This window comes from Lactuca sativa, chromosome 3 (genome assembly GCF_002870075.4).
Source record: "Lactuca sativa cultivar Salinas chromosome 3, Lsat_Salinas_v11, whole genome shotgun sequence".
Classification (NCBI taxonomy): Eukaryota; Viridiplantae; Streptophyta; class Magnoliopsida; order Asterales; family Asteraceae; genus Lactuca; species Lactuca sativa.
Window position 1 is genome coordinate 18,753,559 of NC_056625.2, and position 16,209 is coordinate 18,769,767.

Consider the following 16,209-nt stretch of genomic DNA (forward strand, 5'->3'; position numbering starts at 1 on the left):
GGAACCTTTCATACTTCCAATTTAAGCCAAGAAATGCAAGAAGAAACCCTAGATTTGACACATCAACACAAAACACGAAGTTTGGCTCTGAAAGTTACCTCAAGAAGACTCCCTTGATGAATTAGCAACATATCCAAGCTCCCCAACTCCTCAAGTTTGATCCTCTCCCTCCTTTCTTGCAATATCACACAAAATGGTGAACAAATGGCCTCCAAATACACTCACAAGGGCTCACAGTCGTATGGGGGCTCTTAGGGTTCAAGGTGGCCGCAAATGAGGGACATAAGGTCCTTTAAATAGGGCTTAGGACCGGGAAATTAGGGTTTCATTAAACAGCGCAGACTCGCTGAGTCCAAACGAATCCCGTGTCCAGAATCGCGACCCTACTCTGCGAGTCTGAGCTCCAACTCGCCGAGTCCCCTCTCAAAACACAAAAGAATCAAATCAATAAAGATACCTGGAATTCCGGGCTGTTACAGAATTATATATGAACTACATGTGAATCACATGTAGTTCATATGTGATTCACTTGTGATTTAGATATGTATCACTACACACTTGTAGTCCTGTTTCCAATTAATTACTAAAATATTATGTTGATTCATACAAATCACATATGAAAGACACATTCTAAAAGTATGAAACAACCATTTTGAAAGTTTGAAACAACCCTTACAAAATGTTTATTTTTGGTAACAGGGTTTTAATTGATGAATCGCTACATATATGCTTTAATCTTCTAAAATAGTGACCAGTTTGGATATGTGCTACTACTATTTTCATGTTTACTATTTAAATCAATGATATCTTTAAGAAAAGCAAGAAGCATATATTCATGAAAAGAAAATATTCTAAATTCATCAGATTCATAATATCTCATAATTTCAGCTCCCAAAACTTCCTAACAAAACAACATGCAATGGATAACTACATGCTTTCTACATAAGAAATAAATAAAATTAAGTTAACATGTCTTATTGTTCAGTTTAAATTTCCACATAAATTAATCAAGCACATAACAATAAAAAATATAACACCGAGGATGGAAATTTTCTAATTCTTGAATCATTTTTAAATACCCGAATATATTCTTCCTTTTTTTGTCAAAAAGCAACAAGTAATTTTAAGTTAGATTCTAAAAATGCATTCAATAATATAAAAAAATCAAATATCTAAAATATGGATTTTATGAGTCTATTGAACTTGGTTGGAATTGTCTTGAAACTTTAAGGGAGAATTTCATATATACCCTTAATAAAAAGCTAAATATCATATTTACCATGTCTAATATCAATATATCATATATACCCTAATTATACACCTAAAATATCATATTTTCCCAAAACCTTATTTTAATCATTTTTTGTTTTTAAAATCATTTTAATCATTATAAAACTTATATTGAATATAATACCCTTACCTTCATATCTTCTTCTCTAATTCGTTTATTTTTTGGGGTGATCACATATCTAAACGAAAAAAACCTTAATTGTTTCGTTCTAACACCATGTGACCCAAACTGCCAAACATCATGCTTACCTTGAGTATTCACAAGCATAGAGTTCATTTGTTCTTTAATCCCATTGAAAACATCCTACTCAAGCTAACAAATGTAATGGTTTATACATCAATCTATAACCCCAAAAAAAGGTAAATAAATCCTTCTTATAAAATGACTATGACACTAGTTTTGTTTGCAGATATCTGATATCATGACATAAACCGATCCATGAGGTCATAAGATCACAAGAAATAGGAACCAGACGTCATAGCTTCAAACTCATCCCTATTCTGATGTTAGTCGGAGAAGACGACAAATACATGGTTCTAGTGTCTACAACCCTTATCATCACCTTCTAAATTTAATTGAGTTTATCTCTTTTTTGCATCTACTCCCTAAACTAACTAAAAATTAAAACCAGATCAAGTACCTTGCATGATCCATATGAAGTTATCACACCTCCTTTCTTGATCCATATGAAGTTAGATCCACTTAAGACATCATTGGCAATAAATCTGGAACTCATATTCACTGATACCTCATAGTATTTAAGTGAACAAACTCCAATTCTAAACTTATATCTTTTCGGAGATCTTTCTGTTGTCATCTGTATGCATCTCCAGTCACCGGAAACCTCTTTCTAGCTTCATATAAAACACAGATCACACACAACTTCATTGAAAACTATAAAATGATCAAATCATCATTCTCCCTTAACTTCATCTTCCTCATCATCCAACATTCATATCTCCTTGATGCCGGGGTACGTAGATGGTGGGGGTTATAATAACGTTGAAATAAGTACCTATTCCTTGTATCGATGGTTGATCCTATTCATATCCTTTTTCCTGCTTGTAGCTTCACGTAAAATGCAGTCCCTACCCCTCGTCTGAGACGCTATCCTAAGAGGTAAGACTTACCAGAAAAAACGAGTCACATGTCGCATCTTATTTTCAGGCACCCCTTTATGGTAGTGCAGTTTATCTTATGCAATGGAACACTATTAACTTACATTATGTATTTGTGTTTGGGTACATAGAACTTAATGGAAAATGATGTGTGGAAATTTTACTTGTAACTGCAGAATGAACGACTGTTAATCTTTCATTCCCTTTTCCTATATATTTAGATTTTACAATCAATAGTAGTCTAGATTAATAATTTAATAGCGAAACTGATTAGTCTATTTTATTCCTTTATTGTTGGGTTATAGATTGATGTACACAACCATTACATTTGTTAGCTTAAGTTGGATGTTTTTCCATGGGATTAAAAAGTAAATGAACATGATGATTTTGAATAGTCAAAGTAAGCATGATGTTTGGGTTGGTATGGTGCTAGAACAAAACATGAAGAAGGAACGCAGGTTTTCTTTTTCCTTCTAAATAGGTGATCATTCCAAAACATAGAAAAAAGATAATGAGATATGAGGTTGAGGGTATTATGGACAATGTAAATTTTATTAATTATTAAAATGATTTTAAATAACAAAAAATGATTAAAAGAGATTTAAAATAAGGTTTTGGGAAATATGATATTTTGGATGTTTAATTTGGGTATATATGATTTTTAGCTCTTTATTAAGGGCATATATGAAATTATCCCAAACTTTAAATACGAGTTTGAAAAGTGCATTTTTTGAATTCCAAAAATCGTAGTTATACCTTTTCAAAAAACGATTATATAACAATCAGATCAAATCAATTTCAAAGGTTATTTATTAGAGTATATTGATGTTCGACGAAATTATGTAGAAGAAATAATTGCAAAACGTCATACTGTTAATAATTTTTGACGACTAACATATACTTCCAAATCAAAACAATTAGAGGCTTCGAATTACATAAACATTACGTAAAAATAAATGACAAGCACTTGTTAATTTGTTATTCAAAAGTCTATTAAACTTGAAAGTTCGTTTCAATTTGGATTTGAGTCGCATACTTAAAAGAGAAATTTGAAGATCAAGAATTGGAAGTTACCTGGAGTATAAAACAGTCACTGATTAAAGGGATGGTAGAGCAAGATTACAATCAAGCGATCGAGCATGACAACTTTCCTCGACAAGTTCATCTAGCGGATATGTGTAGCGGTGGTTTCTCCATCGTAGTCATCAGATATAACTAACGACACAAAATCTGATCGATCCACAATCCTCGATATCTGGTGATGAGAGATCGTTGCCGACAGAGGAAAGAAGAAGCAGTCGTCCTGACCAGAAAGGGGATGGAGACGATGATAATGACATACATGTGTGTGTGAAAGAGACTGTGTGTGTGTGTGTGAAAGAGAGAGAGAGAGAGAGAGAGAGAGAGAGAGAGAGAGAGGGATTAATGATCTGAGTTTTAGGGATGTTATAATTCTCATACCCAATTTACCCCTATGATATTTTTTCAGGAGCCATTTACACCGTTAAACGTATTGATAATTATAAGATTTTCATCTTAAATCTTAGCCCTTAAATTTTTTTATCTAGCAGTCATTTTTTAATTCTCGGGTTCTCGGGAATATATGAGTTCTCAAATTATCCTCCATATATACTCCATATATATATATATATATATATATATATATATATATATATATATATATATATATATATATATATATAATTATCATACATACTTATAAAACTAGCATTTTTCTTCTTGAATCTCATGCATTTGAAACCCCAATTTTTTTTCTTTCACCACATTCATTTGAAACTCCTATGACTTTTCAATTTCTTTATAATAATAATTATAATTTAGTAATCAGGTTAAATAAATATCAAATCTAAAGTGTATTCATATATAAACTAAATTTCAATATTAAAATAATATCTTTAATTCTACTTATAAAATTATATTTTTTTAACTTTTAACATATTATACTTAATTTATTAGTTTTAATATATTGTTGGATGTAAAGCATTATCATTTTAAAGGTATAATTTTTGAATAATTTGTATAAAATACTTAAATTATTAATTAAAATATAACATTATAGGCTCAACTTAAATATAAATTTTATTTAACTTAAACAACCCAAAGATTATTTTATAAATAGGTAAAAGTGATAAATTGTAGTGTCTTTCTAATAATGATTGTAAGTTGGTTCATAAGGTTAAATAAATATCAAACCTAAAGTGTAATCATAAATAGACTAAATTTCAATTTTAAAATAATATCTTTACTTCTATTTATAAAGTTATGTCTTTAAATTTTAACATATTATACTTAATTTATTAGATTTAAAATGTTGTTGCATGTACACCATTATCAGTTTAAAGCTATAATTTTTTAACAGTTTGGACAAAATACTTAAATTGTTAATTTAAATATAACATTACAATGTCAACTTAAATATAAATTTCAGTTCCACTAAAAAAACCAAATAATATTTTGTAAATAGTTAAAAGTGATAAATTATAGTGATAAATGCAAAAACTAAATTGTAATATTAGTTTAACTAAAATATTTCCTAAATATATTTATATAATCGTTAAAAATTTTCAAATAAGTAACTTAAAATAACTTATAATAACAATAGTTAAAAAGAACTCTATATAAATGATTATATTGTTACCTTTAAAATCAAAAAATAATGTTTGATGTTTTAAATAATTATAATAATAGAAATTAAAACATTATGCAAATAAATTTTAAAAAATTAGTTAAAAATAACAACTATAAATAATATTAAACCGTATATAATATTTAATTTTATTGATGTGTAACTCGCGAGTAGAAGTCATTTAAACGATTGAGATTATGACGTTATAATATATTTATATATTATCATATAATTCAAAATAATCAATATATTATATCAAATTAATGTACGAATTAGTATATCAAATTTAACAACAACGTTAGTGTTATATTTTAAAAAATATATATTTGTAAAGACTTCAACTATATAGGTGTTTCTGTGCATTACAATGTCAACTCAAATATAAATTTCAGTTCCATTTAAAAAAAACTAAAGAATATTTTGTAAATAGTTAAAGTGATAAATTGTAGTGATAAAAGCAAAAACTAAATTGTAATTTCAATTTTACAAAAATATTTCTTTAATATATTTTTATAATCGTTAAAAGTTTACAAATAAGTAGCTTAAAATAACTTACAATAACAATAGTTAAAAACAACTCTATATAAATGATTATATTGTTAGCTTTAAAATAAAAAAACAATGTTTGATGTTTTAAATAATTATAATGATAGAAATTAAAACATTAAGCAAATAAGTTTTAAAAAATTAATTAACAATAAAAACAACTATAAATAACATCAAATCATATATTATATTTAATTTTATTCATGTGTAACTCGCGGGTAGAAGTCATTCAAACGATTGAAATTATGAAGTTATAATAAATGTATATATTATCATATAATTCAAAATAATCAATATATTATATCAATTTAGTATATACAAATTATTATATCAAATTTAACAACAACGTTATTGTTATATTTAAAAAAATTATATATTTGTAAAGACTTCAACTATATAGGTGTTTCTGCGCAACGCGCGGACATTTGCCTAGTATACTTATAAATCTTGCATTTTTTCTTAAACCACATTCATTTGAAACTCCCATGCATTTTTTTCTTTCACCACATTCATTTGAAACTCCCATGACTTTTCAATTTCTTTCTAATAATTTTTATTAGTTAGTTGTGTAATCATATATAAATTAAATTTCAGTTTAAAAAATATATTTTCTTCTACTTATAAAGTTTGTTTTTTTAACTTTAAACATATTATACTCAATTTATTAGGTCTAATATGTTGTATGTAAACCATTATTAGTTTAAAGCTACAACTTTTGATCAATTTGTATATAATACTTAAATTGTTAATTTGAATATAACTTTACAGGATCAACTTAAATATAAAATTTAGTTCAACTTAAATAGCCCAAAGATTATTTGGTAAATAGCTAAAAGTGATAAATTGTAGTGTCTTTCTAAAAATGATTATAAATTGGTTAATAAGGATAAATAAGGATCAAACCTAAAGTGTAATAAAAAAATAAACTACATTTCAATATTAAAATAATATTTTTACTTCTACTAATAAAATTATGTCTTTAACTTTTAACATATTATACTTAATTTATAAGATTTAATATGTTGTAAAGATAATAAATATAAATCCTAAAGTGTAATCATATATAAACACAATTTCAATATCAAAAGAATATATTTTCTTCTACTTATAAAGTTATGTTTTTAACTTTTAACATATTATACTTAATTTATTAGGTCTAATATGTTGTTGTATGTAAACCATTATCATTTTAAAGCTACAACTTTTGAACAATTTGTATAAAATACTTAAATTGTTAATTTAAATATAACATTATTAGATCAACTTAAATATAAACTTTAGTTAAACTTAAATAACCTAAAGAATATTTTGTAAATAGTTAAAAGTGATAAATTGTAGTGTCTATCTAATAATGATTATAAGTTGGTTAATAAGGTTAAATAAATATCAAACCGAAATAATATTTTCAGAATAGTTAAAAGTGATAAATTTTAGTGCTAAATGCAAAAACTAAATTTTAATATCAATTTAACTAAAATATTTCCTAAAAATATTTTATAATCATTAAAAGTTTTCAAATAAGTAGTTAAAATAACTTACAATAAAAATAGTTAAAAATAACTCTATATAAATAATTACATTGTTACCTTTAAAATAAAAAAAATTGTTTGATGTTTTAAATAATTACAATCATAGAAATTAAAAAGGTAAGCAAATAAATTTTTAAAAATTAATTAACAATAACAACAACTATAAATAACATTAAACCATATACTAGATTTACTTCTATTCATGAGTAACCCGCGAATAGATGTCATTCAAAAGATTGAGATTAAAAAAACATATATTTGTAAATATTTCAACTATATAGATGCTTCTGCACAATGCGCAGACATTCGCCTAATCATATCATACTATATTATAAAGGAAACATTTTTTTTTCTTTCACCACATTCATTTGAAACTCCCATACATTTTTCCTTTCACCATATTCATTTGAAACTTTCATGACTTTTCAATTTATTTATAATAATGATTATATGTTGGTTAATAATATTAAATAAATATCAAACCTAAAGTATAATCATATATAAAATAAATTTCAATATTAAAAGAATATCTTTATTTCTCCTTATAAAGTTATGTTTTTTAACCTTCTACATATTACACTTAATTTATTAGTTTTAATATATTGTCAGATGTAAACCATTATCATTTTAAAGCTACAACTTTTAAACAATTTGTTTAAAATATTTAAATTATAAACTTAAATATAACTTTACGGGACCAACTTAAATATAAATTTTAGTTTAACTTAAACAACTCAAATAATATTTTGTAAATAGTTAAAAGTGATAAATTATAGTATCTTTCTAATAATGATTATAATTTGGTTAATAAGATTAAATAAATATCAAACCTAAAGTGTAATCTTAAATAAACTAAATTTCAATATTAAAATAATATCTTTACTTCTACTTATAAAGTTATGTCTTTAACATTTAACATATTATACTTAATTTATTAGATTTAATATGTTGTTGTATATAAACCATTATCAATTTAAAGCTACAACTTTGGAACAGTTTGGACAAAATACTTAAACTGTTAATTTAAATATAATATTATAGTGCCAACTTGAATATAAATTTCAGTTCTACTTAAAAAATCCAATGAATATTTTGTGAATAGCTAAAGGTGATAAATTGTAGTGCTAAATGCAAAAATTAAATTATAATATCAATTTAACTAAAATATTTCCTAAAGATATTTGTAGAATCGTTAAAAAATTTCAAATAAGTAGCTTAAAATAACTTACAAAACAATATTTAAAAATAACTCTATATAAATGATTATATTGTTACATTTAAAATCAAAAAACAATGTCTGATATTTTAAATAATTATAATGATAGAAATTAAAACGTTAAGAAAATAAATTTTAAAAAATTAATTATCAATAACCAAAACTATAAATAACATTAAGCCATATATTATATTTAATTTTATTCATGAGTAACTCGCAGTTAGAAGTCATTCAAATGGTTGAGATTATACAGTTATAATAGATGTGTATATTATCATATAATTCAAAATAATCAATATCTTATATCAATTTAGTATACAAATTATTATATCAAATTTAACAACAACGTTATTGTTATATTTTAAAAAACATATATTTATAAATATTTCAACTATATAGGTGTTTCTGCGCAACGCGCGGGCATTCGCTTAGTATATATATATATATATATATATATATATATATATATCTATATCCGGTTGAGTTATTGTGAGAACTAAAAAAAGCGTGTGAACTTGCGAATTAGGCATCAACAGTTGAAAACTACGCGTCAACAGTTATATGGATTGCGGACACATGCATCAACAATCATATGGACTACAGACGCATATATGCATGCATGCATTAGCAATCATATTGATTGTTCTGTAGTTTTTTAAAGTTATATTTCTGTATAGTATGATACTTTAGTTATAAATAATAAATAATCATGGTTCTAAATAACGTAGCATGGCGGCGCCAAGGCGTGCCATGACGTCGAGGCATGGTGTAGACGTCTCGAAAACGACCTAGGCGGCTGTGTAAAGCTTGACACCCAAATAATGTGGCAAGGCACGAAAGGGCGTGCTTTTTTAGTGTAACAAGTTTTTTTTACCTCCTATGGAGTCGAGGTTCCGACATGCTTTGCGAGTAGCTCAGAGTCATCGCAGGTGAACCTCCGTAGCCATAAATAGTCTTTTTCCTCTTTGGATTTGATCTAAACATATAACATGTTTTTGTAATGTTCACCGAGTTCTTGAAAGATGACATTTTTGTAAATTTTTAGCTTGATTGTAAATCGGTGACTATATGTTAGAATAAATGTATATTGACATGTGAAGATATCAGGTTTTTGCTAATATATGACTTGTTTATATAATTGGATGATAGTATATATGTATACTAGACGTATGGCGGCGTAAATCGGCGATGATAAATAGTATGTCTCTCATGTTCGCTTATAATTATTTTGAAAAAGTCAAGGCATTGTCATGTTCCGCAAGGCTTTAGGTTTGGCTATGCCGCCAAGCCTTATACTATTTACAACCATGTAAATAAGATGTCTTTCATGTTGGCTTATTTGGAACCAATCATTCTTCATTACCAAAGTTATAAGAAAAAATTATATTAACGTAACAGATAAACGAGCAACAAACTGTGTCACAACCATGTTGGCTTATAATTATTTTTATTCAAAAAATTTAAGTTTGTCAACATGAAATGATATTTTAATTATTTATCGAATAACATGTCTCTAATATATCAAATGAAATGTTACATTACGACTATGATGGGTTTTTATTTCAAGATATTGCATAAAAAATCACAATATTAATTATTTTAATTATTGAAGTTAATGTTACTTATGAATTAATGATCAAAATATCATTTTTATTGATGTTAATTGTTTTTAATGCAATACGAGATTCTATTGTTTACATGTTATTACTACTTGATATTTTTTTAACTAGTTTTTTTCTTACTAATTTATATTTTGTAATTCCGTAAACAAAATGGAAGTAATTCTTACTTAACTGAGAAAATATTATGTTTCTTGGTTAGCAATGATTGGCATAAAATGCCCAGAATTTCTATATATATGTATTAAAATTAGATTGCAATCAAGTAGGATCCTATGAACATAAGAATCTAAATGGCATAAAATTCCAAAACAATGCAACATATTTTACTTATTTTTCATTTAACACATGTAACTACACAATAACACATACTTAATAATGATGTGTAAATTCTAACAACAAATAATATTTTCTTAATCTACTATAACTCATTAGTTTACATGTATGAAATCGCCTCAAATAATATTATACATTGCTAAGGCAATATAAGTTGTATATATACACAATTTCCTATTTATTATAATGGGCAAAAAGAAAGTATATGAAATATATAGGATTTTTTGTAATAAATAAAATATGAAATGAAAATTATGCACTGACACTATGGATGTTGAGACAAAAGATATTACATATACAAAGTTGTCAAATGCTACAACAAAAAATAAAGATCTTTTACCTAAAAAAGGTATTCTTGGAAAGCTTAATGAGACAATATGTATAAACCGTATAACAAAAAAGCCGATATTGAAACATAGTCCAGGGGTCGTTTGTGTAATAAACACATAAATGGGGGAGAGAGAAACCAAGAAAGATCTTTGTAATCCTTTGAGCTCGGAGTTTTTCTTTTGGTCTTTTCTTTCTCAAAGACAAAACCCCACCTTGCCCCCACCTACCCCTACCCCCCACCCCCACCCCCACCTAAAAAAAATTGCATCTTCCTGACTCATACCAGAGATCCCTTTAATAGCTAGTGTTTTAGCTTTGTTTTCTCACAGAATAACAGCTTTTTCTTCGGACATTTGAAGCCCTTTGTTTTTTCTTTATCTTATTTTAATCTTGTTGAATGTAAGCTTCAAACACCCATAAACTGTTTTCGACAGTGTAACTGCATCAGAAACCCTTCATCTCATCTCTTTCATTTTCGGAAAAACACAATCTCAGCTTTACCTTTTTCCTGAAACCTCATCTTCCCACACACACACACACAGACGTAAGCTTAGTAAAACACACCTGCTGCCTGCTGTGCTTTTCTTGTTTTTTGAAACTTTAAAATACTCGGAAATTGCTTTTCCAAAGCACTTATTTCAAGTGCGGTTTCTTTTCTCTGGCCTTTGCAATCTTTGTCTCGTGGAAGAAGAACAACGCCTCGCTTTTCTTCGTTTTCTTGCAGAATTTGCCCCCAGAGCTTAATCTACCTCTCTAATAAGTCGTCTTCGAAAGAGAAAAAAAAAAGATTTATCAGTTTCCTTTTGATTGATTTTTGATCTTCTGTACAAATGGGTACAACACAGAAAGATTCAACTGTTCAAAATGTGCTCAAGAATCTCTGTCGCTCTTATGGATGGTCTTATGGCGTTTTCTGGAAATTTGACCAGCCAAATTCTCTGTATGGCTCCCTACTTCTATAGTTCTGTATCTGTATCTGTATCACACACACATATATATAGATACAGAGATGTATATATATATATATATATATATATATATATATATATATATATATATATATATATATATATATATATATATATATATATATATATACTATTTTCGGGTCTAAATCGTGTTTATGTTCTAATCTTCTTGTTAATCTTGTGTATAATTTTTTTTTTGGGTTGGTTGACCATTTTCTCAAAGATCACATCTTCATCTTTTTTTTTTTTTCTACATATCATTTGTGTCTTTATCAGTATTACTGTTATCTAAAATGCATTTTCATTTTTATTCTAATCGGAGGAAGAATTTTGTCTAAAAAAGGATCATTTGTTGATTTCAGTTTTTATGGTATTAAGAAAATGACAAGTTTTAGGGTGAGATCTTGTCAGCATCATCACATATTGCGGATGAATTTAGTAAATCCATACATTAATTCCACCTTAAGAATATTCCCCAACTTAAATGTTCATTATTTCAAATCTTCTAAACCGATTCGCTTTATAAATTAGTGTATCTTTTGTTTGATCTACTTCTGTGTTTTATCAAGTCTTTTTTCTTTATATTTATCCTTAAAATATATTGTTTTTTTTTTTTTCCAGATTGTTGACTATGCAAGATGTTTTTTTTGAGGAAGAAATCAGAGGTCTGATCCATGATTTGCATCTGCAAACGCCCATGCTTGGAGGAGGGTGCGTTTAATTTTCCCTAATCTTTATGTAAAACATCAATTAATTTGGTTTAAACTGAAATTTTTCTAAAAATAACCAATCTTTTAACGTGATTAATCATTAATACTTTCTTGAATCTTTTTTAGATTAATTGGACAAGCTGCTTTTACTAAAAAGCACCTTTGGATGTCCTCAGAAGATAATTACACTGGACAAAATTCCTCGGGTTCGATCTGGGATATGTTTCGGGTACGGATTAATTCATCCTTTTTTTATGTTAATCGACGATGAGTTCTTGTTAATCGTTTTTTATTTAATTTAATTTTCCAGGACGATTCAAAATTTTGTCTTCAATTTTCGTCTGGTATAAAGGTACTTATTTTGGTTTAACTTGAGTTTGTTAATGGTACCACTTTGGTTGTACCTGTTGTCCCTGTTCATGAGACAACGATTTTGGTCCAAAAACATGTACGAATCATAAGTTTCATCTTTTTGTAACTTTACTCTTGCAGACAATTGCAGCAATCCCTGTGGAACCACAAGGAGTTGTACAATTTGGGTCATCTGAGAAGGTTAGTATTAATTCTTTTTGTTTGTCTTTTTATAATTTCCATGTACATCTCTAGATCTAATGTGTTGTTGTTTTTGATGCTCAGATTCTTGAAACTACAGACTTTATAAATCAAACCAAAAGAATGTTCAATGAAATCGTAAACGCCGAAGGACCTGCAACTGCAATTTCATCGTCTTCCCCAAATGGATTGTTCGCCTCTTTGATTTCATCTCAAGATTCTAATTTCGGAGATGGCGCTTCTTTAGCTTTTCCCCAAATCGATAATAACCAATCCATTACAAATTTACATCAGGATTTGTTCGACTTACCTATACCTATGGATTTTGGAATGATCCCAGATGATTTCTTCCAAACAGATCTGAGTAATTCCCAATTTTACCCTCAGTCCCCTGGTCAAAGCAATGTTACATTCGGCAGCTTAATGTCAAACGACCACTTGTTATCTCAATCCATGGGGTTTCTTCCGATCAATTCTGAAGAAAAAGGCAAATCTTTGACTATTTCCGGAATAGATGTTGACCTTTTTGGAAGTACAGGAGATCTGGGAGACATTGTAACACCTCTCATAAACGAAAACTATTCTTACAATGGATGTGCATCCATGTCGAAGCCAACCCAACATGTAAATGACGCTACTACCCTTACTCCAAAGAAAGGGTTGTTCTCGAATCTTGGGATCAAAGAGCTTTTCGAGGGTATTTCTGGAACTTCCAACACCCCATCAACCTCATGCATTGAGGATCAAGTGTCGTCTAAAAGAAGGAAAACAGGAAATTCCATATGGGAAATGAGTAATTCATGTTCATTACAACCTGTTGTATATAACAAGAGTCTTAAAATCGAGCCAGGTGGATCATGGGTAGGTGATGGGTATAGCATGGATGGGTCAAGCACAATCTTGCAAGCTAAAAAACAAACCGAATCTTCAAAGCCCATTAAGAAAAAAGCTAAACCCGGGACCCGACCCAGGCCCAAAGATCGACAGATGATTTTGGATCGTATGGCTGAATTAAGAGAATTGATCCCTAATGGCGAAAAGGTATATAAAAAAAAATAGTAATACTTTATAAAGATCATAAAAGATTAATTACAAGTTTATGTAATTGGTTTCTTGATTCTACAGATGAGCATCGACTGTTTGTTGGATCGAACAATCAAACACATGCTTTTCTTGCAAAGTGTAACAAAACACGCAGACAGAATCAAACAGGCTGATGAACCAAAGGTGATCAAAAGTCGTTCATCTTTATGACAAATTTTCAAAATGTAGGGTTTTGAAATAACTTCAAAAATACTGATTTTTCTATTTTTCTCAGCATAACGGTGTTATTCAGAATAATTATTCCAATGATCCAAACAACAATGGTGTGACATGGGCATGTGAATTGGGAAACCAAACGATGATTTGTCCACTAATAGTGGAGGACCTTAGTACCCTTGGACAAATGCTCATAGAGGTATTAAAAAAGTAACAACAATTGTATCTGCTTTTATATGTAGTATTTTTACTTTTTAGTTAATGAAATATATTTCATGACGTAGATGCTATGTGAAGAACACGGGTTCTTTCTTGAGATTGTGGACATAATCCGAGGTTTTGGGTTGACCATTTTGAAGGGAGTCATGGAAGTTCGAGAGGAAAAGATATGGGCACGTTTTATAGTTGAAGCTGAGGTAAAAACAAACTTTACAAAATGGTGAAAAAACAAGAATTAATAATAAAGTTTGTATCTTTTTTAATTGATTTGATTTGGTTTTACAGGCGAAAAGGCATGTAACAAGGCATGAGATATTTGCAGCACTAGTTCAACTTCTACAAACAATGGGGTCGAATGCATTAGATACTCATCTTGATAAAAAGATTATGCAAACCGGGAATTCTCTACTCAACAATTTCCAACATTCTGCAGGAGTACTTCAACTTCCTGTAAGCTTAGCAGACAATGGATATGGCATGAACTTATAACCTTGTTTATAGAGAATACCATGAGCATTCATCAAGTATTGGTTATTTATGTGATTGCTATGATTGGTATTCTGGGAAGAAAGAAAAGGTGATTAGTTTTTTTTTTTTTCAAAAGGAGTGGCGGATTTTGCCCCAAATTGGAAAATCAAGATGTGGATGGATGTGTAAAACACGTATGCTTTAGGTTCGTATTAGAGATACGGGGGCGATTTCGGGTTTTTGTTTTGATTTTTTAGTGTTTCTTGGTTGGTTACTTTTCAGAAATTTTAGAAATTAAATGTTTATAGTTTGAAACTAACAAGAAAGAATGGGTGTAATTTGTAGGCTGACAATGATCTTGTGATTAGATTCATTTGAGCTTTGGTTGATGTTATATATAATTATATATATATTAGTATTTTTGCATCTGTTTACCTTTTAATAAACACAAACAAAAATGAGCTATCATTTAACGTGCATGCAGCCAAGATGGTTGAAAGATCAAAAGGCGCATCTACCAAACTTATGTTGTGTGTCTTCCATGTGGTATTTTTATAATATGTAGTGGGTTAGTGTTACAAAACATACTCAAATATCAGCCATCAAAAAATAGAAAACTAGTTAAAGTATGAAATATGATATGTTCATGTTAAAAGTGAAAATTCAAGATCATATATACCTACTATGGATGGAGACAGGACAAAAGGTCCAAGACCTTATTCAGCCTTTTTATTGGTGGTATAATGCTAATATATGTAAAGGTGGAATAAAAGAAAGTGACATTACTTAAAAATTGGAAAAAGAAAAGAGAGTGTGAAAAGTAGAAGACTTTGCTTTTGAGCAAGCTAAAAATTTGGAGTGGTAACTATTTTGAAAGTTTAGTCCATTGAAAACTCTTTTCTGCCCTTTTGATCCGAAAGCAAATATTTTATGTCGTTTTGGTCCTAAATGATATCTAAGTAAGCGGAGGATCTCTCAAGCAAGGTGTTTTTGGCCTCTTTAATGGAGAATTCTTTTAAACATTATTCATCTTCAACCTCATTTGTTAGAACAAACTAAGAAGGAAAATAGAGTCAGATTAGACAATTAAAATATTCCTATAAAACATGATGAATCGTGTAGAATTCTGCATCCTTAATCGATAATTCATCTCTATGCTTAGCTTACACAAATTTCAATGATAAATTAAATATCTTCTTAATTTTTTGTTCCTACAAATCCTCATATCCAATTAAATAATGACATGTGTAATATATAATGTTCATTTAATTAAATTTTAATATACTAATATGACAAATGTCATTATTTAATTGGGTAAGAGGATTTGTAAGTATAAACGTAGAAGGATATTTAATTTCTCAATTTCAATATACAATGATTCACAAAATACATTGTTTAGG

General features: G+C 28.3%; 1 protein-coding gene across 2 annotated transcripts; it reads left to right on the plus strand.

Annotated features, from left to right (window-relative positions):
• The first annotated feature begins 10,925 nt into the window (after positions 1–10,925).
• On the plus strand, positions 10,926–15,235 carry LOC111918757 (transcription factor LHW). 2 transcript variants are annotated; one of them, XM_023914381.3, is made up of 10 exons: positions 10,926–11,572; positions 12,222–12,311; positions 12,437–12,539; positions 12,621–12,662; positions 12,803–12,862; positions 12,947–13,903; positions 13,988–14,089; positions 14,181–14,321; positions 14,407–14,538; positions 14,627–15,235. In XM_023914381.3, exons 1-10 carry the CDS (start codon positions 11,463–11,465, stop codon positions 14,828–14,830), a joined length of 1,941 nt encoding a protein of 646 aa, XP_023770149.1. In that variant the 5' UTR covers positions 10,926–11,462; the 3' UTR covers positions 14,831–15,235. The 2 variants fall into 2 exon arrangements, with proteins under 2 accessions (XP_023770149.1, XP_042755919.1); XM_042899985.2 differs by lacking the exon at positions 10,926–11,572 and adding an exon at positions 11,819–11,996.
• Positions 15,236–16,209: the final 974 nt, after the last annotated feature.

Bases quoted from the DNA above. Each gene is read 5' to 3' on its own strand.
- LOC111918757 (XM_023914381.3), top strand. From the start codon at position 11,463: ATGGGTACAACACAGAAAGATTCAACTGTTCAAAATGTGCTCAAGAAT. The intron at 12,863-12,946 runs GTTAGTATTAAT...TTTGATGCTCAG, and splicing joins AATTTGGGTCATCTGAGAAG to ATTCTTGAAACTACAGACTT. The intron at 14,090-14,180 runs GTGATCAAAAGT...TATTTTTCTCAG, and splicing joins AACAGGCTGATGAACCAAAG to CATAACGGTGTTATTCAGAA.